At 52.9% G+C, this 27762-nt stretch overlaps 1 protein-coding gene across 1 annotated transcript in view; it reads left to right on the top strand.

Moving 5' to 3' along the window:
- Positions 1-23: 23 nt before the first annotated feature.
- The window catches only part of WDR7 (WD repeat domain 7), a 39660-nt gene continuing 11921 nt past the window's right edge, over positions 24-27762 (top strand). Inside the window, exons 1-23 of the mRNA XM_039708383.1 lie at positions 24-154; positions 5665-5833; positions 6456-6562; positions 7235-7313; positions 7420-7594; positions 8132-8208; positions 8859-8978; positions 9284-9429; positions 9834-9936; positions 10059-10200; positions 10438-10682; positions 11925-11928; positions 12223-12443; positions 12924-13119; positions 14296-14510; positions 15714-16459; positions 16560-16648; positions 17594-17668; positions 18092-18210; positions 19245-19368; positions 20965-21078; positions 24909-25130; positions 26753-26939. Coding sequence (XP_039564317.1) covers positions 5678-5833; positions 6456-6562; positions 7235-7313; positions 7420-7594; positions 8132-8208; positions 8859-8978; positions 9284-9429; positions 9834-9936; positions 10059-10200; positions 10438-10682; positions 11925-11928; positions 12223-12443; positions 12924-13119; positions 14296-14510; positions 15714-16459; positions 16560-16648; positions 17594-17668; positions 18092-18210; positions 19245-19368; positions 20965-21078; positions 24909-25130; positions 26753-26939 — 3662 coding nt within the window. The 5' untranslated portion in view covers positions 24-154; positions 5665-5677. The remainder of the gene's footprint in view (positions 155-5664; positions 5834-6455; positions 6563-7234; positions 7314-7419; positions 7595-8131; positions 8209-8858; positions 8979-9283; positions 9430-9833; positions 9937-10058; positions 10201-10437; positions 10683-11924; positions 11929-12222; positions 12444-12923; positions 13120-14295; positions 14511-15713; positions 16460-16559; positions 16649-17593; positions 17669-18091; positions 18211-19244; positions 19369-20964; positions 21079-24908; positions 25131-26752; positions 26940-27762) is intronic.

The raw sequence follows: 27762 nt of genomic DNA on the forward strand, positions 1-27762 counted from the left end.
CACCGGCACCGAGCAGGTGCGCCCGCGGAGCGGGGCGGCACGGCGGCAGCGGGAGGCGCGGGAGCCGCGCGCTCCGGCACCGAGGCTCGGCCGGGCCGCAGCCCAGGGAGCCCCGGTAGCCCGGGGAGCAGGACGGGGTTTGGAGCTCGTCAGGGTTGGTAAAGGATGGGGTTTCCATCGCTGCCACAGGAATGGATGCTCTAGGGGCTTGAACACCTTTTAGTGCCGAGCTTTTGTGCCTCGCAGCCTCCCCCGGGTTCGTTTCCCTTTGCGCGGTGCTCTTGGCAGCCAGGGCTGGGATTGGGAGCGCTTTGGATAACTGTCCTTTGGATAACTGTCCCTTGGATAACTGTCCTTTGGGACAGTTTGGAGGCTTCCAGAGGCGTTAATTAACGCCAGCCTCCGGTCCCAAATTAGCGCTTTGCTCCCTGTGTGGGTTTGGACGCTCCTGCATGCCCGGGGAAGGTGTTCTCATTTATTCCCCTCTGTCCGTGGTCCCTTCTCCCCATCCCTGAGTGACAGCTACAACGTCTAATGTGCCATTAAATTTAAATAATGAGGTTTTCCTAAAATGCATCAATTCACAGCTGTATTGAACATTATTTAGTGCTATTTATTAGCATTTTGGGGGCTGATTTTTGCAGTGTGCACGCATATCCTGGGATTAATTCTGTCCTGAGTGGACATACAAGTGTTTGGGAGGGAGTTACTTTTGGTTTACCTCTTCCTTTGTTCTGTCCGGGGGTTTTTGTGGCTGTAAGAATCCACCCGGTGGGTTTCTGGTAGACAGCTCGTTGAAATGGGTTGAGTCTTGGACTCAGTGTTTAATACCTTGCACTGGAAAGGGGTTGGGGGCTTTACTGAAATAGGAATTGAGCCGGGATTATTACCTGGGCCTGAATCCCACCTGCAGGCAGGGCCGTTCAAAGGGTCACTGGATTGTTCTGGCACCCTAACACATCCTTGGGGTCATTTCCTCGTTTAAATATTTTATTTCTGTTGAAATATTGTAAAAATCCTGGCTTTGGGAAGGTGTTTCCCTGCATTTGTTGTGTGTCTAAGATTAGAATTATTTCTTCAGTATTTGTTGTTATTGGCAAGGTTTTGTGTTAGAAAATTTTAAGTAAAGGAAATGGTGAGATAGATGTGTGTGTGCATGGAAAAACAGAATAATCTTTGTGCTTTGGGAGGACAGAAGTGTGAACAGGAGGAGCTGCCCTCGTGGCATCTCCATTTTCTGTTTCCAAGTTCCCTTTTCTGAGGAAGCCGAGGGATTGGGGCAGGTCTGAGGGGCTGCAAGGTGGGAATTGCTGAGGGGTGATTCCCTGCCTGCTTTTGGGCCCAGTGCTGATTTGCTCCTCAGCACTGATGTCAGAAACGTGGAATTATTGACCCATTTCGGACCAAAAGGGATTTTGGTGCTGGCAGGGGCTCTGCAATCCGAATTCCCGGGGAATTAAAATGTGGCTTTTCCTCAAAAGGAGGTTTTGCACGAAGGCCTTGCGCTGCCGTAGTCAAAAACTGGAAGGAAAGAGGTAGTTTTGATTTTTCCTCTCTCTCCCAGAGCCTTGCCATGAAATACTCTGAGCACTGATGGGGCTGTCAGGGGGTTGATAAGGTGCATGGAAAATCTGGGATCCCTTAGGGTTGGCTGTGTGCTGATGTTGTGTTGCAATATCCTCCTGTATGTTCCTGTAAATTCCCTTTATTCAGAGCGGGCTGGGTTTGGAAGTGGCTCTAAATGCAGAATTGTTAAGTGCAGATCTCCAGCAGGGGATTTGCTGTGTTTATTAAAAAATGCAGCTGCTTTTGACAGCTCGGTGACACAGGAACGCTTGGCTTGTTCCCTGGACTGGGAGCAGTGGGACAGCAGGGGAGTGGGAGGGGATTTTTGTGTTGCTCATCGGTGTTTTTCAGCTCTGCTTTAGTCATTTTTGGTTTGCTTCCTCACAGAAATTGAGAGGGTATTTCTGTTTGCTGTGGGTGGTTTTGGTCTTGTTGTTGATATTTGCATTTTGTTCTGTTGCATCTGGACACTTTATTCCGTTTTTATGATGATTTCCCTGCAAATCAAGCCTGGTTTAATCGTAGCTCTTTGTTTGTTTAAAATGCTGAATTAATTTCTCTTTCTGTGCTGTGATGCTCCAGACAGAGCAATTGATCCAGCATTGCATAACAATTAACTCTGCAGGGCCAGGTGTGGTTTGCTCCTCTAAATCAGAGCTCTGCTTTGAACTGGGGCGAGTTCAGAGCATAAACCTCCACAAGATAACCCACAAGGAGTGTTTGGTTATTAATTTAACCCGACCTTTTCACCGATAAGAAAACCTCAGTTCTAAAAGCATGGAAGTGCTGGGCAAGCAGGGAATGTTGCTACCACAAACAGAGGGTTGTTGTGGGGTTTAAATCTTGTGCAAATTCAAGTGGGTTTTATTGCCACAACTTGAGTTTCTATTCCCAGTTATTGAGGCCTTTTTGGCCCAGGGACAATCGAAATTCCACTGTGTTTTTTGTGTCAATATGTTCAGAATATCCAAAAGGTTGCTGTAAAGATAGTGCTGGGCCTATTTCCTGCTGGAGAGTGGCCAGGATCCAGTGCATTATACAAGGCTGATTTCACCTGAGGCAGGATATTCCATATTCCAACATGAATGTGTCTGTGTAGCAGGGACATAATAACATCAGGGGTATAAAAACTGCTTCAGCCTCAGGGCTTAAAACATTGGTAACTTCACAATTACTCTAAGAAGAGGGATTTGGGCAAAAATCCTTGTGTGCACAAGGATGTGCTGTTTGGCCCTGACCTTTTACTCCCCTCCCTCTTGGTTTGAAGGATAATATTTTGGATTTTGGGGGACTGCAGCCTTCCCTCCCACCCCCATAATGTAAATAAACAGCACCGTTGCTTCATACCTGGGGGTTCTGTCTGTCTGTCTGTCTGTCTGCTGCACCCCATCTGCTGCATCCTGGGACCTCCCAAATGTGAGGGGAAAATGGCAGGAACCATGAGGGGACAGAACAGCAGAGACCGGAGGGGACAAGATGGTAGAAACATGAGGGAAAAGATGGCAGAAACATGAGGGGAAAAGGGCAGGAAACATGAGGGGAAAGGATAGAAAAACATGAGGGGAAAAGGGTGGGAAACATGAGGGGGAAAGGGTGGGAAACATGAGGGGAAAAGGGCAGGAAACATGAGGGGAAAGGATAGAAAAACATGAGGGGAAAAGGGTGGGAAACATGAGGGGGAAAGGGTGGGAAACATGAGGGGAAAAGGGCAGGAAACATGAGGGGAAAGGATAGAAAAACATGAGGGGAAAAGGGTGGGAAACATGAGGGGGAAAGGGTGGGAAACATGAGGGGAAAAGGGCAGGAAACATGAGGGGAAAGGATAGAAAAACATGAGGGGAAAAGGGTGGGAAACATGAGGGGGAAAGGGTGGGAAACATGAGGGGAAAAGGGCAGGAAACATGAGGGGAAAAGAGTAGAAAACATGAGGGGAGAAAGAGCAGGAAAGATGAGGGGAAAAGGGCTGGAAACATGAGGGGAAAAGATGGCAATAACATGAGGGGGAAAAGAGCAGGAAATGTGAGGGGAGAAGATGGCAAAAACGTGAGGGAAAAAGAGAGGAAACGTGAGGGAAAAAGATGGCAAAAATATGAGGGGAAAAGAGCAGGAAACATGAGGGGGAAAAGTGCAGGAAATATGAGGGGAAAAGATGACAAAAAATGAGGGAAAAAGCAGGAAATGTGAGGGCAAAAGATGGCAAAACATGAGGGAAAAAGAGTAGAAAACATGAGGGGAAAAGAGCAGGAAAGGTGAGGGGAAAAGACAGAAAAACATGAAGGGGAAAGGGTGGGAAACATGAGGGGAAAGGATGGCAAAAACATGAGGGAAAAAGAGTAGGAAATGTGAGGGGAAAAGAGCAGGAAACTTGAGGGGGAAAGAGCAGGAAACGAGGATAAAAGAGCAGGAAATGTGAGGGGAAAAGATTGCAAAAACATGAGGGGAAAAGAGCAGGAAACATGAGGGGGGGAAATGGGAAAAACGTGAGGGGAAAACGGCGGGAAACCTGAGGGGAAAAGGGTGGGAAACATGAGGGGGAAAGGGTGGGAAACATGAGGGGGAAAGGGTGGGAAACATGAGGGGGAAAGGGTGGGAAACATGAGGGGGAAAGGGTGGGAAACATGAGGGGGAAAGGGTGGGAAACATGAGGGGGAAAGGGTGGGAAACATGAGGGGGAAAGGGTGGGAAACATGAGGGGGAAAGGGTGGGAAACATGAGGGGAAAAGGGCAGGAAACATGAGGGGAAAAGAGTAGAAAACATGAGGGGAAAAAGAGCAGGAAAGGTGAGGGGAAAAGGGCTGGAAACATGAGGGGAAAGGATAGAAAAACATGAGGGGAAAAGGGTGGGAAACATGAGGGGAAAAGGGCAGGAAACATGAGGGGAAAAGGGCAGGAAACATGAGGGGAAAAGGGCAGGAAACATGAGGGGAAAAGGGCAGGAAACATGAGGGGAAAAGGGCAGGAAACATGAGGGGAAAAGGGCAGGAAACATGAGGGGAAAAGGGCAGGAAACATGAGGGGAAAAGGGCAGGAAACATGAGGGGAAAAGGGCAGGAAACATGAGGGGAAAAGGGCAGGAAACATGAGGGGAAAAGGGCAGGAAACATGAGGGGAAAAGGGCAGGAAACATGAGGGGAAAAGGGCAGGAAACATGAGGGGAAAAGGGCAGGAAACATGAGGGGGAAAAGAGCAGGAAAGATGAGGGGAAAAGGGCTGGAAACATGAGGGGAAAAGATGGCAATAACATGAGGGGGAAAAGAGCAGGAAATGTGAGGGGAGAAGATGGCAAAAACGTGAGGGAAAAAGAGAGGAAACGTGAGGGAAAAAGATGGCAAAAATATGAGGGGAAAAGAGCAGGAAACATGAGGGGGAAAAGTGCAGGAAATATGAGGGGAAAAGATGACAAAAAATGAGGGAAAAAGCAGGAAATGTGAGGGCAAAAGATGGCAAAACATGAGGGAAAAAGAGTAGAAAACATGAGGGGAAAAGAGCAGGAAAGGTGAGGGGAAAAGACAGAAAAACATGAAGGGGAAAGGGTGGGAAACATGAGGGGAAAGGATGGCAAAAACATGAGGGAAAAAGAGTAGGAAATGTGAGGGGAAAAGAGCAGGAAACTTGAGGGGGAAAGAGCAGGAAACGAGGATAAAAGAGCAGGAAATGTGAGGGGAAAAGATTGCAAAAACATGAGGGGAAAAGAGCAGGAAACATGAGGGGGGGAAATGGGAAAAACGTGAGGGGAAAACGGCGGGAAACCTGAGGGGAAAAGGGTGGGAAACGTGAAGGGAAAATATGGCAAAAACGTGAGGGAAAAAGAGTAGGAAACATGAGGGGAAAAGAGCAGGAAATGTGACAGAAAAAGCAAAAACATAAGGGAAAAAGAGCAGGAAACATGAGGGGAAAAGACAGCTAAAAGGGCAGGAAACATGAAGGGAAAATAGCGGGAAACCCGAGGGGAAAAAAGGGCAGGAACCATGAGGGGACAGAACGGCAGAGACAGGAGGGGACAAGATGGTAGAAACATGGGGGGCAAAGATGGCAAAGACACGAGGGAAGGGGGCAGGCCGGGAGGTGGCTGACGTTGCTGCGCTGTCGGGATTGCAGGCGCTCGGCGGCCATGGCCGGGAACAGCCTGGTGCTGCCCATCGTGCTGTGGGGCCGGCGCGCCCCGACCCACTGCGTGTCCTCCCTGCTGCTCGTGGATGGCTCCGTCATCGTCACCGGCTGCCACGACGGGCAGATCTGCCTCTGGGACCTGGGTCCCGACCTGCAGGTAATGGAGGCATCCCCTCGGCCTGTCCTGCCTCTCGCCACGCTCAGGCGGCTGCTCCGCCCTGCCCACAGCGCTGGCAGAGCTCTTGTGGCTCTTGGGCTTCCTTGCTGCTCCTCTAGGAAGCTTCTAAAACTCAATCCAGTCTCTTGGAGCTACTGTAAAGCAGTTGTTTTATGGTTGAGCTCTTTAATATTGTGCTGTGAAAAGGAGTTCCTTCCCAATCTCCCATCTGGATATTCCCCCTTTTCCTGGAACTCCATTCCCTGCTCTCTTGGAGCCCCTTTTGGCACTGGAAGGGGGTCTGAAGTCTCCCCTTATTTTGTGGGGAAGCTCTTAATGTGCAGCACAATCTTTTTCATTCAGCCAAACTCAATTTAAATTGAATTGAGCCAAATTCAGCTCCTGATTTGTATTGAGAGGAGTTTGCAAAATGCTTTTTCCCCAAAAATTCTTATTCCTGTGTGAAGCAGAAAGTCTTCCGAGATGATGCATCCACTGCTGTGTTAATTAAACCTGTGTGCACATATTAATGCAGATATAACACATGAAGTAGAAAGCTGGGATATGGATATTCCGGTCATCTGTGTGATTTTGGCTCCCTGTTTTCTTTCCTTCCTCCCAGATCAATCCCAGAGCTCTGCTCTTTGGTCATACAGCCTCAGTTACTTGTTTGTCCAAGGCCTCAGCTTCCAGTGAAAAGCAATATATAGTGAGTGCATCAGAGAGTGGGTGAGTTTCTAAGTGTTTATTATGTACAGAACTGCAATAATGGCAATTTGTGCCCAGTTTCTCCATATATTCAATGCTGTGTTTGATTTTTATCCTCAAGAGAAAATTCCTCAGCAAATACATTTTACTTTTTGATTGGTTTTATTTATTAATCAGAGAGCAGCAGTTAAGTGGTAGAAGCAGGAAGGATTTCTTGTGCAATTGAACTCCAAATAGACAGAGATTTTTTATCCACAAAAACTAAGGAATTATTTGCCTAAATAACCTTTTAGCAAGGAATTTGAGGGGAGAATGTGTCAAAATTTAGAGTTTCCACCTTCAGGACTAAGTCATCTCCTCCCATTGGGTTTAAAACCAAAATGTGTTTTTTCCTCAGGAATTTATCTGTATGAGGGAAAGGAGAAAACACCTCACAGATTCTGTTCTGATGAAGTTTGAAGTTTTAAATGAAAAAGCACTGTGAAGGGGGGGATAGCTGCTCATTTGTGTGTAATATTACAAACCTGCGGGTTGTGTAGTAGGGAGCAGGAGGTTGTGTGGGTTTAGGAGGGCTGGAAAGCCCGGCTGATTTTGGGTTTCTCTAAACACACGTGCCCCAATCCAGCCCAAGTGAGGCTCCCTGGTGTGCGGGGTGCGATGCAGCCTGTTTCCCATGGGTGCCCTGTGTTCCAGGGAGATGTGCCTGTGGGATGTGAACGACGGGCGCTGCATCGAGTTCACCAAGCTGGCGTGTGCACACACGGGCATCCAGGTGAGCGCTGGCACAGCACAGCGGGGCTGGGAGGGGCTCCCCGGGGCCAGCAGGGCTCCGTGCCCGTCCTGCTGGGCTCTGAGCTCGGCCTGCTCCCACCCCGCAGTTCTATCAGTTCACGGTCGGCACGCAGCGGGAAGGGCGGCTCCTGTGCCACGGGCATTATCCTGAAATCCTGGTGGTGGATGCAACCAGCCTGGAGGTGCTTTACTCGCTGATATCCAAGATCTCTCCCGACTGGATCAGCTCCATGGCCATCATCCGCTCCAACAGGACGCAAGGTGATTGTTTGTGGTGGCAGGGACACTTCCACTGTGCCAGCTGCTCCCAGCCCTGCCAGCCTGGCCTCGGGCACTGCCAGGGGTCCAGGGGCAGCACAGCTCCTCTGGGAATCCTGCTGGCACGGGCTGGAGTGCCACCTGAGCACGGCCTGGGCTGGTTCTGCTCACTGGTGTTGATTCAGTTCCTGGCAGACAAGTGTTCCTGTTGTGGAGACTGGAATTCCTGAGAGGTTTGGGGAAACTGAGGAGAACATCCTGACTAAAGGACTTCTCTCTTGTGTGACAGTTGTAAACTGGGCATTCCCAAAATCCTGGCGTGGGAAAGCTCAGCTCTTATCCCCACAACAAATAAATTGCTGGCACAACTGCAATCTGGAAGGCTTTCCTGCTGGTGCCTTTCACTTATTCCTTGTTCCATCCTCACACTAACATCCATTTGGAAGCGAACGCTCCGGGAATGCTGGGGTCAGGGTTTCATTTGTGTCAGATGTGCACAGGTGAGGAGCTCTGTGCCTCAGGCTCATTTTGTGTTCCCAGAGGACACTGTGGTGGCTGTGTCCGTGACTGGCATCCTGAAGGTCTGGATCATCACCTCGGAAGTCAGTCGCATGCAGGTAGGCACAGCCTGCTGGGTTAGTGGGGTGGAGGGGTCTGTTCCTCATATTCTGCTGCTGATATTTTCCCCTTTGCCAGTGCAAAATAACTGACTGAATTCTCCTTTACTGATTTAAGTGGCCACCAGAATTCCTAATACTTCTCAGAGAACCGATTTCCAGTTTTTCCAACTCTTTTTTTTTTAATTCGTACCGTATAGTGATTTGGGTTAATATTGTGCTGAGCAGACCGTACCATTTTTAGGAATATTCATTATATGGGATTATCTCCAGCTCCCTGTCCTTTGGCATTTCTTGGGTACTAATGAATAAAAGGAGATTTGCCCCAGGTCTCAGGGCAGGTCTCACAGAAACCTCTTGTAAAATACATTTATCAATTAAGGAAAAATCACTTTCTCTTTGGGAGTGGAATCTGCTTGGCTCCAGCTTCCTGCAAGGTGAGCAGCACCAGTCTGTGCTGCCAGGGAGCCTGGGGACTCCAGTGCCCAGAGAGGACCCCAGGTGCTCCTGCAGACCTGCTAGGAGAGCTTGGAGTCAAACCCGCTCCGGGGTTTGGGTTTTCCCAGAAATGAGCCCAGGAGGGCCCTGGCACGCTGCTGAGCGCCGTGGGAGCAGGGAGCAGGGGGCTGAGAGCTCTTGTGTTTGCTCAGGACACCACGCCGGTGTTTGAGGAGGAGTCCAAGCCCATCTACTGCGAGAACTGCCAGAGCATTTCCTTCTGCACCTTCACGCAGCGCTCGCTCCTGCTCGTGTGCTCCAAGTACTGGAGGGTAAGGCACGAGCTGGGGCCTCCTCCCTCAGCAACCTCGCCTAAACCACGTGGAAACATCCAGGTGCAGGCACTCCCAGTCTACCTCTGCATTGAAATATGCATGTTTTTAATGTAAATACACACAATTTAATGTATTTCTAGATATTTAATCCAAATCTCTGCCCGCGGCGCAGGTTTGGAACAAGATGGCCCTTAAGGTCCAGCCCAAACCATTCCATGATGCTGCGATACTGAACCCAACCTTGGGCATTTTAATGTGTTAATTGGTTAATAACAACAGCCTTTGTTCCTGTTTCCTCTCAGGTCTTTGATGCTGGAGATTATTCCCTCTTATGTTCAGTGCCCAGTGAGAATGAGCAGACCTGGACTGGTGGGGACTTTGTGGCAGCTGATAAAGTGATTGTGTGGACAGAGGATGGACAAAGTTTCATCTATAAGTTACCAGCCAGGTACTCAACAGAAAAATACCCACTTTATTTAGTTTTTGATTGATTTGAATTGAATTTCTTGAAGAACTACTGAAATATCGGTCCAGTAAGGGAAGACATTTAAATGTAAAGCTATAAAATGAATTCAAAATTTGGCATCAAAGAGGTTAAAAATGACGAGTGTAAAATCACAGACTTTCTTTCTGACAGCTTTATGGTGTGCAGATTTGTTTGTTCTGGGTAGAGAGAGAGTTTTATCTTGAATATTCCCCCATAAATCATGTGGGAGCTCCTTCCTTGCCCTCCCCTCATCAGAGCATGAGGGTGGGAGCAGCAGCCGAGTCCTGCTGTAGGAATCACTCTGTAAATGCAAGGAACTCCATGATTATAAATTCATCATCTCCTCTCTTTGTTGCTGCCCCCAGCTGCCTCCCAGCCAGTGACTCGTTCCGCAGGGACGTGGGGAAGGCAGTGGAGAACTTGATTCCTCCTTTGCTGTACAGCGTGCTGGACAGAGCAGAGAAGCAGGTGCGTCTCTGGAGCTTTTTGGGGGGCTGTGCTGGGTTCTGTCCTGCTTTGGAAGGCAGGCAGCCTGGGGCTGGGCACGTGCTGTGTGCGTGGCCTGAGGTTGTTCCTTCTCTCTCCAACAGCTCCTGATTTGTCCTCCAGTGACTCGCTTCTTCTGCGGCCAGAGGGAGTTTCCCTACAGGCTGTTGATCCAAGGGGACTCCTCGGGGAGGCTGTGCATCTGGAGCGTGCCCGACGCCCTGGAGCAGCAGGAGGGTGCAAAAGGTGCCTGGTTCATGGCCACATCTTCCTGTGCTTGTGCTGATAAATCCGTGCTGGTTCTCCCATGGAGTGGGGTTAATTGTTACCTCCTTGCAGGAGTTGTAGTGCCTTCATCTTACCAAAATCTTAATTAGCGTCATCCTTGTGGTGACTTCATTCCCAGCAGAGAATCCCTCGGTGGGTTGGGGAGACCTTAAACTCCAATTCCAGCTCAGCCCTGGCGTTTCCCCTCTCCCCCAGGCCTGCAGACAGCCACGTCCAGGTCCCTGCAGGAGGCCTTTGACCAGCTGAGCCCACGGCCCGCGGGCATCATCGACCAGCTGAGCATGGTGGCCAACGCCAGCGAGCCGCTGCGCGTCACCGCCAGCGTCTACATGCCGGCCCACGGGCGGCTGGCCTGCGGCCGCGAGGACGGCAGCATCGTCATCGTGCCGGCCACGCAGACTGCCATCGTGCAGCTGCTGCAGGGGGAGCACCAAGGGGCAGCACAGGGAGCAGCAGGAACCCCACAAACCTGCTGCCATCGTGCAGCTGCTGCAGGGGGAGCACCAAGGGGCAGCACAGGGAGCAGCAGGAACCCCACAAACCTGCTGCCATCGTGCAGCTGCTGCAGGGGGAGCACCAAGGGGCAGCACAGGGAGCAGCAGGAACCCCACAAACCTGCTGCCATCGTGCAGCTGCTGCAGGGGGAGCACCAAGGGGCAGCACAGGGAGCAGCAGGAACCCCACAAACCTGCTGCCATCGTGCAGCTGCTGCAGGGGGAGCACCAAGGGGCAGCACAGGGAGCAGCAGGAACCCCACAAACCTGCTGCCATCGTGCAGCTGCTGCAGGGGGAGCACCAAGGGGCAGCACAGGGAGCAGCAGGAACCCCACAAACCTGCTGCCATCGTGCAGCTGCTGCAGGGGGAGCACCAAGGGGCAGCACAGGGAGCAGCAGGAACCCCACAAACCTGCTGCCATCGTGCAGCTGCTGCAGGGGGAGCACCAAGGGGCAGCACAGGGAGCAGCAGGAACCCCACAAACCTGCTGCCATCGTGCAGCTGCTGCAGGGGGAGCACCAAGGGGCAGCACAGGGAGCAGCAGGAACCCCACAAACCTGCTGCCATCGTGCAGCTGCTGCAGGGGGAGCACCAAGGGGCAGCACAGGGAGCAGCAGGAACCCCACAAACCTGCTGCCATCGTGCAGCTGCTGCAGGGGGAGCACCAAGGGGCAGCACAGGGAGCAGCAGGAACCCCACAAACCTGCTGCCATCGTGCAGCTGCTGCAGGGGGAGCACCAAGGGGCAGCACAGGGAGCAGCAGGAACCCCACAAACCTGCTGCCATCGTGCAGCTGCTGCAGGGGGAGCACCAAGGGGCAGCACAGGGAGCAGCAGGAACCCCACAAACCTGCTGCCATCGTGCAGCTGCTGCAGGGGGAGCACCAAGGTGCAGCACAGGGAGCAGCAGGAACCCCACAAACCTGCTGCCATCGTGCAGCTGCTGCAAGGGGAGCACCAAGATACAGCACAGGGAGCAGGAACCCCAGAAATCTGCAGCATCACTCTGTGCTGGCATTCCTTCAGCTGTTCACTCAATGAGGTCATTTTGGGTGTTTTGGGATGCGTTAGCAAAGATAAGGCAAGGGAGCACTCCTGTCTTGTCCAGGATTGTTCCTGGAGCAGCAGGAACCCCACAAACCTGCAGCATCTCTCTGTGCTGGCAGTGCCTTCAGCTGTTCACTCAGCGAGGTCATTTTGGGTGTTTTGGGGTGCAGGAGCATCCCAAGGATATCCCAAGATAAGGCAAGGGAGCTTCTCCTGTCTTGTCCAGGATTGCTCCTGGCACTGCTGGCGTGCCAGTAGAAGTCTCAGTGGGAAAAACCTGCCAGGGTTCCTGGTGGGACCCGTGTGCTGTGCTTGGGCTGCTGTTGGGTTTGTGGGTTCCATGTAACATGATATTGGTGGTTTGGGGCTCTGCGTTGCAGGACGAACTCCTGGGAGTGGATTGTCTGGTGAATTCCTGTTTTCCTCTCTTTCCCCCAGGCTGGCCCCCGCACCGGACGCTGCGAGGCCACCGGAACAAGGTGACGTGCTTGCTGTACCCTCACCAGGTGTCCTCCCGCTACGACCAGAGGTACCTCATCTCAGGGGGGGTGGATTTCTCCGTCATCATCTGGGATATCTTCTCGGGAGAGATGAAACACATCTTCTGTGTGCACGGCGGAGAGATCACCCAGCTGCTGGTTCCACCAGAAAACTGCAGTGTGAGTTCTCTGGGATAAACCCTTCCAGCACCTCAGTGCTCCTTCAGAAAGGGAATCCAGGGGATGTGTCATTGACCCAGCTCCTGCACAAAAAAGAGCTTCATTTTTCTGTAATTTATGGTTTCTAACACCATGCTTTAATTCTGTAAAGGTGGAAAAATAGGGGCTTTATTAAACCTATTGCAATAGGGTTTAGAGACAGTTTTGCCTTTTGAAACTTAGCTCATTGATTGACAAAGTCGTTGATTGAAAACTCTGGGGTTTGCTTACCCATTTAATACCCATTTTCTCTTTGTGATGTGCAAAGGGAATTTCTGATCAGGGAATTCTGTTGCCAGTGACCTCAGTGAGTTTGAGCATGGATGTAGGTGCCTGAGTTTTGTGCATTAAAGAGGCTTTTGGCCATTTCCCAGCAGGGGAAATGTTTTTAATACTAACTCTGAATTATGACTAAGCTTTTTCTCTTTCTTCCTGCACTAGGCCAGAGTCCAGCACTGCGTTTGCTCTGTTGCCAGCGATCACTCCGTGGGTCTGCTGAGCCTCAGGGAGAAGAAGTGCATCATGCTGGCCTCCCGGCACCTCTTCCCAATCCAGGTGATCAAGTGGAGGCCGTCCGATGACTACCTGGTGGTGGGCTGCTCCGACGGCTCCGTGTACGTCTGGCAGATGGACACCGGTGAGCTCGGTGTGGGGAGCCCGTCGGGGGGGTGCACATCTGCCCTGAGGGAGAATGCAGACACTCTGCAGAGAATTCAACACTCTGCAGAGAATTCACAGAATCACAGAATTTCTAGGTTGGAAGAGACCTTCAAGATCATCGAGTCCAACCCATCCTATCCTATACCTCAACTAGGTCATGGCACCAAGTGCCACATCCAGTCTCCTTTTAAACACATCCAGGGATGGTGACTCTACCACCTCCCTGGGCAGATGATTCCAGTGTTTGACCACTCTTCCTGTGAAAAACTTCCTCCTTAGGTCTAACCTGTATCTCCCTTGGCGCAGCTTGAGACTGTGTCCTCTTGTTCTGTCTGTTGTTGCCCGGAGAAAGAGACCGACCCCCAGCTCACCACAGCCACCCTTCAGGAAGTTGTTCAAACACTCTGCAGAGAATTCAAACACTCTGCAGAGCTTACTGCTCTGTGTGTTTGGTACAGAGTCACCCTGGGGGGTTTGTGAACCTCATGGGGGCGTAGGGAAAATCCCCTCCTTCCAGGAGCTAGGAGTGCCAGCCAGGTGCCACAGGGGCACTGAGCTGTCCCTGTGCCATCGGGGCACTGAGCTGTCCCTGTGCCCGGGGGGCACTGAGCTGTCCCCGTGCCACAGGGGCAGGGGGGCACTGAGCTGTCCCCGTGCCCGGGGGGCACTGACCTGTCCCCGTGCCCCCGTGGCTCTGAGCCATCCCCGTGCCCCCATGGCACTGAGCTGTCCCTGTGCCCCTGTGGCACTGACCTGTCCCTGTGCCAGGGGGCACTGAGCTGTCCCTGTGCCAGGGGGGCACTGAGCCGTCCCCGTGCCCCTGCAGGGCACTGAGCCGTCCCCGTGCCCCCGTGGCTCTGAGCCATCCCCGTGCCCCCGTGGCACTGAGCCATCCCCGTGCCCCTGCAGGGCACTGAGCCATCCCCATGCCCCCATGGCACTGAGCCATCCCCGTGCCCCCGTGGCACTGAGCCATCCCCGTGCCCCTGTAGCTCTGAGCCATCCCCGTGCCCCCGTGGCACTGAGCCGTCCCCGTGCCCCCAGGGCACTGAGCTGTCCCCATGCCAGGGGGGCACTGAGCCATCCCCGTGCCCCCGTGGCACTGAGCCATCCCCGTGCCCCCGTGGCACTGAGCCGTCCCCGTGCCCTGCAGGCGCCCTGGACCGCTGCGTGATGGGCATCACGGCCGTGGAGATCCTCAGCGCGTGCGACGAGGCCGTGCCGGCCGCCGTGGACGCGCTCAGCCACCCCGCCGTCAACCTGAAGCAGGCCATGACGCGCCGCAGCCTGGCCGCCCTCAAGAACGTGGCCCACCAGAAGCTGCAGACGCTGGCCACCAACCTGCTGGCCTCCGAGGCCTCGGACAAGGTGGGGCTGCTGTGCTGCCAGCAGGAAGGGACAGGGCGGAGGTGTCTGTCCTTCTGCCGAAAGGTTCTCAGCCAGAGCTCTCCAGAACATAAACATGGCTCTTCCCCAGTTTGTGTGGCTGGTGCCACTCAGTGTATCCTGCTCTTTTGTTCTATGCAGGTTGAGTTACAGAATCATGCAGTGCTTTAGGCTGGGAAAACCCTCTGAAATCAAGTCCAGCACTGTCCCAAGTGCCACATCCACAGGGCTTTAAATCCCCCAGGGATGGGGTCTGCAGCCCTGCCCTGGGTTGGGACAGCCCGTTCCATGAGGAGCTGTTCCAGTGCCAGCCTGTGGCCAGCAGAGAGCAGCACAGCTCCGTTCCCAGCTCCTCCCGTGCATTCCTGGCTTTGCCTGCTGTAGGGAGAGACATCACCACTGCATGTCTCCGTGAAAAAATGGCTTGCTGCTGCTGCTGCTCCTGCTGCATCCAGGCACAGCTGGGAACGTTGCATTTGTTGGGAGAGAAATCACCACCAGCATGTCTCCACAAAAAAATGTCTGCTCAGGGTTTGTGCTGCTGCTCCTGCTGCATCCAGGCACAGCTGGAATGTTGCATTTGTACCTGCAGGGTTTTATCTGTGGGCTCCTCATCCTGTGAGGTGCTGGGAGGGAAGGGCTTAGGGAGCTGAATGCTTAGGAACTGATGGGAATGTTCTGGTTTCCATTTCCTTTTTGACATCCTGAAGGGGTCTGAGCTGAATGCTTAGGAACTGATGGGAATGTTCTGGTTTCCATTTCCCTTTGTGACATCCTGAAGGGCTGAGGGAGATGAATGCTTAGGAACTGATGGGAATGTTCTGGTTTCCAGTTCCTTTCTGACGTTCTTCAGCTTTTTTCCCTCAGCACCTTCATTCCCTGCCTCCTTGGAAGGGAGGGAGGAAGAGGATGGGCTGAAGGGGAGTGACCAAGTGGTGCAGTAATTGCAGGTCTGGGTGGATCTGAGCTGCTGCTTTTCCAGTGCCATATACTGATAGTTCACCCTCCAAATATGAGCCATTTAATGTGTTTTAAGCTAAATGACAGTTTTGCTGTTGCTTGGAATATAACCCTCACAGGCTTCAGGAGGAGCTTGTGTCTCACCTGTGCTTTGTGGCGTGTTTCAAACCCGCCTCACCCACATTGTCCCTGCTGGAAATTCCACTTTGCCCTCTCCTTTCCCAGGGCAACTTACCGAAATACTCCCACAACTCGCTGACGGTCCAGGCCATCAAGACGAACCTGACGGACCCCGACATCCACGTGCTGTTCTTCGACGTGGAGGCGCTGATCATCCAGCTGCTGACGGAGGAGGCGGCGCGGCCCAGCGCGGCGCCCGCGTCCCCGGAGAGCGCGCGCCGCGCGCCCGGCGCCGCCGACCGCGCCGGCTCCTTCCTGGCCGGCAAGCGCGCCGCCGTGCTCTTCCAGCAGGTCAAGGAGACCATCAAGGAGAACATCAAGGAGCACCTCCTGGACGATGAGGACGAGGATGAGGAGGCCTCGAGGCACAGGAGGGAGGACGGCGACCCGGAGTATCGCTCCAGCAAGTCCAAGCCGCTGACGCTGCTGGAGTACAACCTGACCATGGACACGGCCAAGCTCTTCATGTCGTGCCTGCACGCCTGGGGCCTGAACGCGGTGCTGGACGAGCTGTGCCTGGAGCGCCTGGGCATGCTGAAGCCGCACTGCTCCGTGTCCTTCGGGCTCCTGTCGCGCGGCGCCCACATGTCCCTGATGCTGCCCGGCTACAACCAGCCCGTGGGCCTGGGCGGGAAGGTGCCAGTGGCAGAGGGGCTGGGGAAGGGCACCTACGGCGTGTCACGGGCCGTCACCACGCAGCACCTGCTGTCCGTCATCTCGCTGGCCAACACGCTGATGAGCATGACCAACGCCACCTTCATCGGGGAGCACATGAAGAAAGGGCCCAGCAGGTATGGCCAGGCCTTGGCAGGCCCGCGGGGGCTGGGTTTGGGGCTCTGCCTGCTCCCACTGGGGCTGAGCTGGCTCTCCGTGGATGTGTCTCGTGTTTAGGCCGCCCAGGCCGGGCACGCCCGAGATGGCCAAGGTGAAGCCTCCCCCTGCCGTGTCCAGCCATGCAGCACAGGGGCAGATCAAACAAGGTAAGCACTTTTTCTTTTGCAGCCCTTGGAGCTGTCACAGCAGCTCTTACACTGAGTTTAACACTTGGTGTCGAGAGAGAAAATTACTGCAGGGAGGACAGAGTGGTGTGGCGTTACTGGGGGCTAGGAGTGGTTTGAGAACCACACAAAATGCTGGTTCTGCCCTGACATCATTCCCTGACAAGAGTTTTACCTGTTCCGAGTGCTCCCAAACGTCCTGGCTTTGAGGGGGCTTTAAAGCCTGGAGCTGAAGGCTCTGCAGACTCATCCCAAAGGCTTTCTGTGGGAATGATCCCAGAGTGTTTCTGTGGGAATGATCCCAAAGGGTTTCTGTGGGAATGATCCCAAAGTGTTTCTGTGGGAATGATCCCAAAGGGTTTCTGTGGGAATGATCCCAGAGTTTCTGTGGGAATGATCCCAGAGTTTCTGTGAAACCCATTTAAAATGAAGTTAAATGCCAGCCAGAGCTCAGGAATTCATCCTGGACATCTTGGAGTGACAGATGGGCAGCTCGGGCTGATTCAGGTTTATTTTTTGGGCCTTTGGTGCATAGTACAACTATGGGAAAAGCACAGGGAGAAGCAGCACAATTCCTGGGTTTCCAACCTACAGCCAAGTGTGAAGTCAAACCAAAGCCACCTGCCTAAGAACATATTTCAAACCACTTCATTTAGATGTATTTTGGTCTTTTCGAAACATCCCAGTTCCTCTCACTGTGTCTCCATGTTCCTCTGCATGTCTGCCTCTCCCTTCTTGGAAAACCTGGAATTCTCATTCAGTTGGATGTTATTTTGAGTTGAATATGATTTTGGAGCTGAGTATTGTTTTTAAGTTGAATATTTCAGTTGTTGTTTCCATTCTGCAGTGACACTAACCCTTTTCTGCTGCTGCTCTCCTCACTTCCCTCTTTTTTTTCTCTCTTTTCTTCCTCCTTTCCTCTGCAAGTTGCTGCTGCTTCCAGCACGGAATCTGGGCACTCTGACACTTCTGCTTTCCATTCCTGTTTCTTAGTCAACGAAGGTACTCCTTCCTCACTTTTCTACTTTCCTTCAGCCAGAATCCTTTCTCATTGTTATTTTTGTTTGATCTCTGAGGGAATTCTTTGAACACGGGGCACCCGGGGTAGGCTTCGCTGTTGGCTTTTAATCAAGTTTCACACCACTTAAATCCGAGTTCTGCTGTTGATTCCGACATATGGGATATTTTTACCCACTGTAGCATTTGAACCCTGTGTTTCTCTCCTGCTTTAACCTACACAGAGCTGCAGGGGAATCACAAAAATGAGGGTTCAGGCGGAACAGAGAGCCAGCAGCAAACCGTGCTCGCTCAGTTTGCACCGGGACCCCGAGGGGCGCGCGGCCCTCGGAGGGGTGGGTTTGCTGTGCCTCACCGTGGGGGCAGGAGCTGCTCTGGGGTTTTCCTCACTGCCTGTGCCCCCTCCAGGCTGGAGCCAGCTGGCTGCCATGCACTGCGTGATGCTGCCCGACCTGCTGGGGCTGGAGAAGTTCCGGCCGCCGCTGCTGGAGATGCTGGCGCGCCGGTGGCAGGACCGCTGCCTGGAGGTGAGCCCAGCCTGCTGGGGTGCTGCCGTGCAGGGGCTGCATGTTCCCCTGCACGGGAGGCACAGCCAGGTCAATGCCTGCTGTTGTTGTTTGTGCTTCGGGGGTGTTTTGTGGTTAAAGCCCAGCTTAACCCCGTGAGGAACAGCATGAAGTCTGTGTGGTTGTGACCCTCTGATGCCTTGAGAGGCTGCCTGCACAGAGTAAAGTAGGGATTTATTAAAAGGCCTCAATGGATACACCTTGGACTCCAGGTCACGAGTTTTCACCCTTTTTTAAGTTTTGGTCCATTTCCACATTAGGGTTAATTGTCCAATCCAGCTCCAGGTTATGCAGTCCCATCCTCCCAATTTGCTTTTCTCTCTTCCCTGTTTGCACTTTATGGGCCTGAAGCTGCAGTGGTCCTTGGTGCTGGGGCTGGAAAAGGATTGTTTTATGTCACTGAACTCTGAAGAGAACTTGTTAACTCCTCATATGAAGTTCAGAGTTACAGAATCTGGAAAACACCAAAGCTAAAACTGAACACACAACTCATTGTGCCGCAAGAGTCCTGCTGGAAGAGCTTCCAGTTAAAGCCTGGTTTAACCCTGTCAGGATTGGCTCTAAACCTTGGTGGTTTGTGACCCTGGGGCTGTGTTTATGTCCTGCTGTGACCCCGGGGCTGTGTCTGTGCCCTGCCCTGACCCTGGGGCTCTGTGTGCTGTCCTGCAGGTGCGCGAGGCGGCGCAGGCGCTGCTGCTGGAATAGTTTCTGGTTAAAGCCCGGTTTAACCCTGTGAGCAGTGACTCTAAACCTTGGTGCCTGTGTGGTTTGTGACCCCGGGGCTGTGTCTGTGCCCTGCCCTGACCCTGGGGCTCTGTGTGCTGTCCTGCAGGTGCGCGAGGCGGCGCAGGCGCTGCTGCTGGAATAGTTTCTGGTTAAAGCCCGGTTTAACCCTGTGAGCAGTGACTCTAAACCTTGGTGCCTGTGTGGTTTGTGACCCCGGGGCTGTGTCTGTGCCCTGCCCTGACCCTGGGGCTCTGTGTGCTGTCCTGCAGGTGCGCGAGGCGGCGCAGGCGCTGCTGCTGGCGGAGCTGCGCAGGATCGAGCAGGCGGGCCGCAAGGAGACCATCGACACCTGGGCCCCCTACCTGCCCCAGTGCATGGACAGCGTCATCTCCCGTGAGGAGCTGCCCCTCAGCTGGGAAACCGGGGGGGAAAGGGCTGGGAACCCAGCGTTCCAGTCATCCATGCTGGGGAGGGGATTGGGACCCCCTCATTGCAGTCATCATCCTGGGACCCCCTCATTGCAGTCATCATCCTGGGACCCCCTCATTGCAGTCATCATCCTGGGACCCCCTCATTGCAGTCATCATCCTGGGACCCCCTCATTGCAGTCATCATCCTGGGACCCCCTCATTGCAGTCATCATCCTGGGACCCCCTCATTGCAGTCATCATCCTGGGAAAGGGGCTGGGAACCCTCATTGCAGTCATCATCCTGGGAAAGGGGCTGGGAACCCCTCATTGCAGTCATCATCCTGGGAAAGGGGCTGGGAACCCTCATTGCAGTCATCATCCTGGGAATGGGATTGGGACCCCCTCATTGCAGTCATCATCCTGGGACCCCCTCATTGCAGTCATCATCCTGGGAACCCTCATTGCAGTCATCATCCTGGGAACCCTCATTGCAGTCATCATGCTGGGAATGGGATTGGGAACCCTCATTGCAGTCATTCATCCTGGGAACCCCTCATTCCAGTCATCCATGCTGGGAAGGGGATTGGGAACCCCACATTCCAGTCATCATCCTGGGAAGGGATTGGGAACCCCTCATTCCAGTCATCCATCGTGGGAACCCCACATTCCAGTCATCCATCGTGGGAACCCCACATTCCAGTCATCCATCGTGGGAACCCCACATTCCAGTCATCCATGCTGGAAAGGGATTGGGAACCTCTCATTCTAATCATGATCCTGGGACAGGGATTGGGAACCCCTCATTGCAGTCATCCATCCAGGAAAGGGATTGGGAACAACTGGGATTGGGGATTGGGAACCCCACATTCCAGTCATCATCCTGGGAAGGGATTGGGAACCCCTCATTCCAGTCATCCATCGTGGGAACCCCACATTCCAGTCATCCATCGTGGGAACCCCACATTCCAGTCATCCATGCTGGAAAGGGATTGGGAACCTCTCATTCTAATCATGATCCTGGGACAGGGATTGGGAACCCCTCATTGCAGTCATCCATCCAGGAAAGGGATTGGGAACAACTGGGATTGGGTTTTTATGGTAAGGGTTGAAACTCTTAGAATTAAGGGTACAGAGTTGGAGGAGTTGAAGGAAATAAGAATTATTTGGGATATAACAAATGTATTCTGCTAGGAGAGGGGGGAGCATAGGAAAGATACAGAAATATTCTTTATTCTGGCTGCTTTCTGCCCAGAAATCACCTGTGGGGCCTTCTGTTCCTGAGATTCCCTTGGTTTGGGTGAACTGTGGTTTGCTTTTGAAGGGAAAACCTGAGGTGTGGCAGCAGAAAATGGAGGGGATTTGATGTTTCTCCTGAGTGCTCTGGGCTGGAACGGGCAGGGACACCTCCCACCAGCCCAGGATGTGCCTGGGACACCTGCAAAGCCAAACAAAAACCAAATGTGGCTGTTTCTGGATGGGCTTGAGCAGGACCAAAGCAGGACGTGGAGGAGTGGGATGGGGTTTGGCTGCTGCCCCGAGGGGACTGTCCCCAGTGGCTGATGCTGGGCTTGTCCTGCAGCTGGGGTGACCACAGAAGGCCTGCAGAGTGCCAGTGCCACCCCGGAGCCCTCGGCAGCAGAAGCCAAAGTGCAGGAGGAGGAGCCCGACCTGGTGGACGATGACATCGCAGCAGGTGAGCCCTCAGCTCGTTAGCACCGCCAGGTAATTAATGTGCCTCCATTGCCCTGCCCAGCTCTCAAAGCTGCCCACAGCCTGCAGCACTCCTTCAGAAACGCAGTGATTCTTCACACCTGTCCCCTAAACCTTTTATTCTGCTGGGAGAGCTGGTTCAAGGGGGCTGCATCCTGAATTTTGGCTTCAGTGGGGTACACTGAGGAGAAAAGAGGGGAAAATAAGGATTTTGGGACAGCTTCACCTCAGTTTCTTTCTCTGGTGGACCAGCATTTGGTGGGATTGTTGGTGTGCTGCTCAGTAGGATCTTTTCCAGCTTGGCATTATTGAGGTCATTTCTTAAAAGGATCATTTGCACCTCAGAACTTAGGGAAGGGAAACAATTTAGGTGAAAATCCTTCACACACTCCACTCTTAAACATTTCAGGAGTTATTTAGGAAATCTGGTCTGTCCTCAAATCTCCTTTTAATTAGTTTAAAAGGTTTTTTTGGGTAACTAAAAATAGACCAAATGTTTGGTTTTAATAATTCACACATGGACAGCAGGGTTTTTTTCCCAGTTGGGCATAAATTCTCCTGGCTCCAGTGCTCAGAATTTGGGAATTTGAGTAATTGGCTTATTTGAATTGTGTAATTTGTAGAATTTCTGATTTTGGTTCCACAATAAACTCATTTTAAAATGAGATTCTCATCCCCTAAATGTCCCCTCTGAGGGAGATTTTGCTGGGTGGGCCCAGAGCTGTAAAAGCTGGCTAAAAGGTGCCTGATATTCCCCATGTGAGCAGCTCAGGATCCATTTTGTCTCTGCCTTTCCCTGGAAGAGCCTGCAGCATCCTCACCCATTTTGTGTTCCCACATGCTGCAGCACAATGAAATATTCCCTCCTAAAAGGGAGCAAAATTCCAGCTGGGAATGGCTGTAAAAATGCTCATTTTGTGTGGAAAAGCACATCTTCTACCTGCAATTAAAGGAATTAAGTTGCAATTTCCAATGCATGACAGCTCCCAGCACTTCAAGAGCTCTGCTGTGAAATTATTCCCGATTTAGAGCTGCAGATACTCCAGAGCAATGGTGCTGTTTGTTGTTAGAAGTGGTGATTGGCACTGAATTTCGATGGCAGACATCACAGGGGACGGGCTGTGAGGGGGAAATGCCCAAAATTCTCTTTCCAGGCAGGAATTCCGTGCTGCTCCCTCCAGGGGGGCTGGCAGAGGGCGCTGTGCCCCCGGCAGTGCCCAGCCGTGGAGCAGCGCCAGGATTTATTAAACATTCTCCTGCATTTCCCTTGTGGGCACTGTCAGCGGGCAGTGTTTTCATTTATCTGCAGAGAATCCTCACAGCTCTCTGTGTGTGTTAATTTATCCACGTGGAATCTCCGTTTGCAGCATTTCTGTATTTCCAGGGTTATTTATATGGGTAAGTCCCAGAGCTGAGCCTGCTGGAAGTGCTGTGTAGGATTCTCCAGGGATTTTGTGGGTCAGCTTGGATTTTGGGGTGTGCTCCTGGCTCTGTGCCCAGCTCCTGCAGCCCCCCTTCACCCACACCCTCCATTCCTCTGCCAGATTACCTGCAGACCTCACTCAGCCTTTAATCCTTTTATTCAGAGCTGGGCTGAAATTAATTTTTGTGCAAAGCCAATTAAGGGGAGCTGGGCAGCCACGTGCAGCCTGAGCCCTGCCTCAGCTCCACCATCTCCCCAGCCTGCAAAGCACGGCAATTTGGGCATTTTTGCCCCTGCCCAGCCTGCTCCAGCCCCCCTGGGCTCTGCTGGATGGACATTTTGAGGGTTGGTTTGTGTGCAGCTGGGGTTTTCCCAGCTGAACCCCCCTGGTTTCTGTCCTGCTGGCCCCACAGCTTGTGTTCTGCACCCAGAGCTGCTGGAGGTGATCAATTTTCTGCCTGTGATCAAGGGTCCTGTCAGGAAAATGGATCTGGGTGTCAGCCCGGGCTGTGACTAAAGGGGGACAAAATACCAAATTGCCCTGGCCACGTGACAGGCTCCTCTTCCAGGTGTTGTTCCAGGGGAAATTCTGCCTGGACACTTCATTCCCTTAATCAGGGGCTTCCCCTCGTAATTAAAAACCTAAAATCACCCATTAAGGAGCTTTTATCCCCCTGTGTTTAAGCAGGTTTTCCCCCGTGCAGAGGTGGGAGTTCCTTGTGGGGTTAACAAGGAGCCCAGGCCAGCCCAGGGAGCTTTCCTGGGGGACAGCAGTGCAGCAAGGTAGATTTTATTTTTGCCAGTCCAGGCTGATAGATGAAAACCCTCTCTGTTTCCCAGAGATCCTGAGGATTGCCCATCCCTGGAGGTGCCCAGAGCCAGGCTGGATGGTGCTGAGCCCCTGCACGGGCTGGCACAGGGCTGGGGTGGCACACAGAGGGCTGGCACAGGGCTGGGACAGGGCTGGGGTGTGACACAGAGGGCTGGCACAGGGCTGGGGTGGCACACAGAGGGCTGGGGTGGCACACAGAGGGCTGGGGTGGCACACAGAGGGCTGGCACAGGGCTGGGGTGGCACACAGAGGGCTGGGGTGGCACACACAGGGCTGGCACAGGGCTGGCATGTCACACAAACGGCTCCTGGCCACCTCCAGCTGCTCTGCCCTGCTTTGTTCCAGCCCCTGTGCATCCTGCTTCCTCCAAAGGCAGTTGCTATCGATTTTTTCCCTTTTTTTTTCCCCTCCCTTCCCATTGTTCAGCTTTCTCCTGTTTTTCTCTCCCTTTTGGCTGGCGGGGTTGCCTGGCCACGGCTCCTAAAATTTGGTTAAATTCCTTTTTTTTGCTGTGGAGCCCCGTGGGTGTCATTAACAGAGACACCCCCTGCGCTTCATTAATCCACCCCTCGTTAATCCAATAGATTTAAATATCCTAACATTTAATAGGAAGTGGTGATGGATCCTATATCAAAATGCAAAGAGCTTATGCTGAAAAAAAAATCTTTTAAAAACAATAAAAATTTAACCTGTCAATTTAAAGTGAGTGAGAAGCAACCCAGAAATCCATAGGTAAACATGGAATTCCATGGATCTGCTGTCACTGAGCAAACAAACCTGGAAATTAGGGTGGCTTTTTTTCCCCATGAGTTCTTGGCAGGTTTTGAAGGGATATTTGACTTTTTTTGAGGTTTTAGAGGTGAATGGCAACCTGTCCATGCCTGGACACCGCGGTGTCCCCAAGGATGTGGTTGATGCCGTTGATGCCACAATGCCATTGGCAATTGGTGATGTTCTTGGCAGGTTCTTGGCAGGTTCTTGGCAGATTTTGAAGGGATATTTTGACTTTTTTTGAGGTTTTTAGGGGTGAATGAAATCCCGTCCATGCCTGGAAGCCGTGGTGTTCCCAAGGACGCGGTCGGCGCCGTTGATGCCATTGATGCCATTGGCAATTGACACTGTTTTTGCCAGGTTCTTGGCAGGTTTTGAAGGAAGAAGAAGAACACTGGCAATGCTCTTGGCAGGTTTTGAAGGGATATTTGACTTTTTTTGAGGTTTTAGAGGTGAATGGCATCCTGTCCACCCGTGGACACCCCGGTGTCCCCAAGGACGCGGTCAGCGCCATTGATGCCATTGGCAGTTGGTGATGTTCTTGGCAGGTTTTGAAGGAAGAAGAACATTGGTGATCTTCTTGGCAGGTTCTTGGCAGGTTCTTGGCAGGTTTTCAAGGAATATTTGACTTTTTTTGAGGTTTTAGAGGTGAATGGCATCCTGTCCACCCCTGGACACCGCGGTGTCCCCAAGGACGCGGTCAGCGCCGTCAGTGCCGCGCCGCCGCCGGCGCCGCCGAGGTTCATTTGCCGTCCCATCACTGACAGAGCTCTGGGCTCTCCTGCAGGCTGCCTGGCGGGGCTGGCCCAGCCCAAGAAGGTGTCCACGTCCTACGAGGAGCGGCGCAAGCAGGCCACGGCCATCGTGCTGCTGGGCGTCATCGGCGCCGAGTTCGGCGCCGAGATCGAGCCGCCCAAGCTGCTGACGCGGCCGCGCAGCTCCAGCCAGATCCCCGAGGGCTTCGGCCTCACCAGCGCCGGCTCCAACTACTCCCTGGCCAGGCACACGTGTGAGTACCTCTGCTGCCTCGCTGCGGTCCCTTTCCTGGGAAGGAGCAGCCTGGGCGGCTGGGATGGGGCTGCTGCTGGCCCAGCGTGCTCCAAGCTTGTCCAGCCTGGCCTGGGGCAGTTCCAGATGGGAGCCGATTGTAACTGGGGAAAAAAAAATCTGATCATCACGATGCAAAAAAGAAGTGATTTTTAATTTAGGCCTGAAAATATCTTGGTTTGATAGCTGAGAGAAGATGTGGAGTGAAAATCCTGGCCACTGGGCCAGGAGCAGAAAGGAATTTTAACCCAGCTCTCCAAATTTCTGTGTCTCTCTGGGTAATCAGGGAAAAAAATCATCTAGAAAGGGTCACAATCAAGTTAAATCCTATTCGTGGAGTCCATCATTTGGGTTTAGCTGGATCTTGATCAGAGTTCTCAGTGTCTCGTTCCTGCCTGGGCTATTGATTTTCCCGAGCAAATAATTTCATTTTTAAAATCCATTGGCAAACTGGGGATAACAAGGCTGCCTGGAGCCGTGTGCTCAGAGAGATTCCACAGCAAGGCAAGACATTGTGGGAATGCAGGGGCTTCTGTGCAGTGACAATAAGTGATAAATATTAGCATTTGGGTTCATAAAGTGACGGAAGGAGCAAATGTGCCAGTGCAGAATGAAACACCTGGAATGAAATTCTGCTTTAATACCACTTGGGGTGGGCATGGCATTCCCTGGCTGCCTGAGGAGTTGTCCCACCACAGCATTTTTGTGTGAGCACCAAAGGGCAGCAGCACGTCCGGGGTCTGGCCGTGCTGTGTGAGCCTTTCCAGGGCTAATTACCTCGTCTGCCCGACTCTAATGTGACATGTTTATTGCCCTAACGAACAGCTCATTAGCGTGGGATGTTTTTGTCAATATTCATTCCTTCGCTGGAGCCGGGCAGAGCTTTAAACAAAGCTGGGCAGCCCTGGCACCTTCGGGTCAGGGCTGCTGTGCTGGTGCCAGCTGCAGCTGCTGAGGGCACGGGGGCATCGCAGGGCAGCACTGCCTGAGGGGGCACCTTTTAAAAGGGTCTGGGTCACAGGCAGGTGACAGGAAGGAATTTTGGGGGCTGCTTCTCCCAGATCGGGGTTGGTTGGTGTGAATCAACTGGAAAAACTCAGTCCTGCAAACAGCAGGAGGCTTGTTTAATAAACAAAACAAGCAACTTGTTGAGGACAGTTGAAGCAGAACCCGATAAAATCAGCAATTATCTTTACCACAAGAAGCAGTATTGAGGGGCAATAAATAACGATGGGGAGATAACAATAAATTACGGCGGGCCGCTTGCCTCAGCCCTCCTCCACTTACGTGCAATTGCTTGCATTTAAACTGTTAAATACAATATTCATAAGCATTTCTGAAATGTGCAGACCCTGCATGGGGGGTCAGGATTGGTGAAGTCATTTGGGGTGTTTCTCTCCCTTTAGGCCTCAGAGATACTCAGGCATGTCCACTTCCGTTTCCCCCCAGACTGCACTTGCTGTGCAGATCTGGGACCAGCGAGGCACAGGCGCGCTGGGGCGGGTTGGGTGGCTCTGGGCAGGGGGCAGGGGTGGCCCTGGGGGCGTGTGGGACCCCGTGGCAGCTGCTGTCACTGTCCCCCAGGCAAGGCGCTGACGTTCCTGCTGCTGCAGCCGCCCAGCGCGCGGCTGCCGGCGCACAGCACCGTGCGCCGCACCGCCATCGACCTCATCGGCCGCGGCTTCACCGTCTGGGAGCCCTACATGGACGTGTCGGCCGTGCTCATGGGGCTGCTGGAGCTCTGCGCCGACGCCGAGAAGCAGCTGGCCAAGTGGGTGCCACGGCCGTGCCAGCCCTGGCGGGGGGACGAGGGAGAGGGGCGCGGAGCGGCCCTGGGGTGGAGGGCAGGGATAGCTGGGTGCTGGAAAGGGAGGAGTGGGATTCCCAGAGGAACTGTGGCTGCCCCATCAGCAGTGTCCAGGGCCAGGCTGGACAAAGCATGAGGCATCCCTAGGGTTCCTTTCAACCCACACCTTGCCACGATTCCATGAAACATTTGTTGGCAAGCACAGAATTTGAATGGCACCTTTCCACATCCATCACTCCTGAGGAGGTCAGTCACTTCTGACGTTATTCTAAGGTAGACGTTACCCATTTCATATGAGTTTTAATTTCCTCAAGGTACAAAGAACGAATCCTCGCGCTGTGTTGGACAAATTGGATTACCATTGTTTTTTGTGTGAGTTGCAGTTCTGCCCTGTAGTGTGACAGGAGGCAGCAGCACCTTGTCCCTCCCCAAAGCCCCTCCTAAGCCCCGTTTTATGTAAATCCTGACTTCCAGCATCCAAGTGAGCACGGCTCTTCAGCGAGTCCTTCTGCTCGTGTGATTCCACCCTTAGCTGTCAGGAAGATTAGTCTGGCTCTCCCTCCAAAGAGCAGGGAACAAATGAAGGGATCAGCGTGGAGCCTTGAGGAGCCCGGCGCAATTTTCCTCATGATAAATTGCATAATAAGCGCGAAAGCGTTCGCTTATTAATCCATAACAAGATTTAGATTGAAAACGGCCTGGTACATTGCTGACAGATCCAGGGTGGAGGGAGATGGAAAGAAATGGAGCAGCAATGTGTGCAGGGGTTAAGTGTGGCTCTCACCCT

This window comes from Passer montanus, unplaced genomic scaffold, assembly GCF_014805655.1.
Source record: "Passer montanus isolate IOZ18808 unplaced genomic scaffold, ASM1480565v1 scaffold200, whole genome shotgun sequence".
Lineage (NCBI taxonomy): Eukaryota > Metazoa > Chordata > Aves > Passeriformes > Passeridae > Passer > Passer montanus.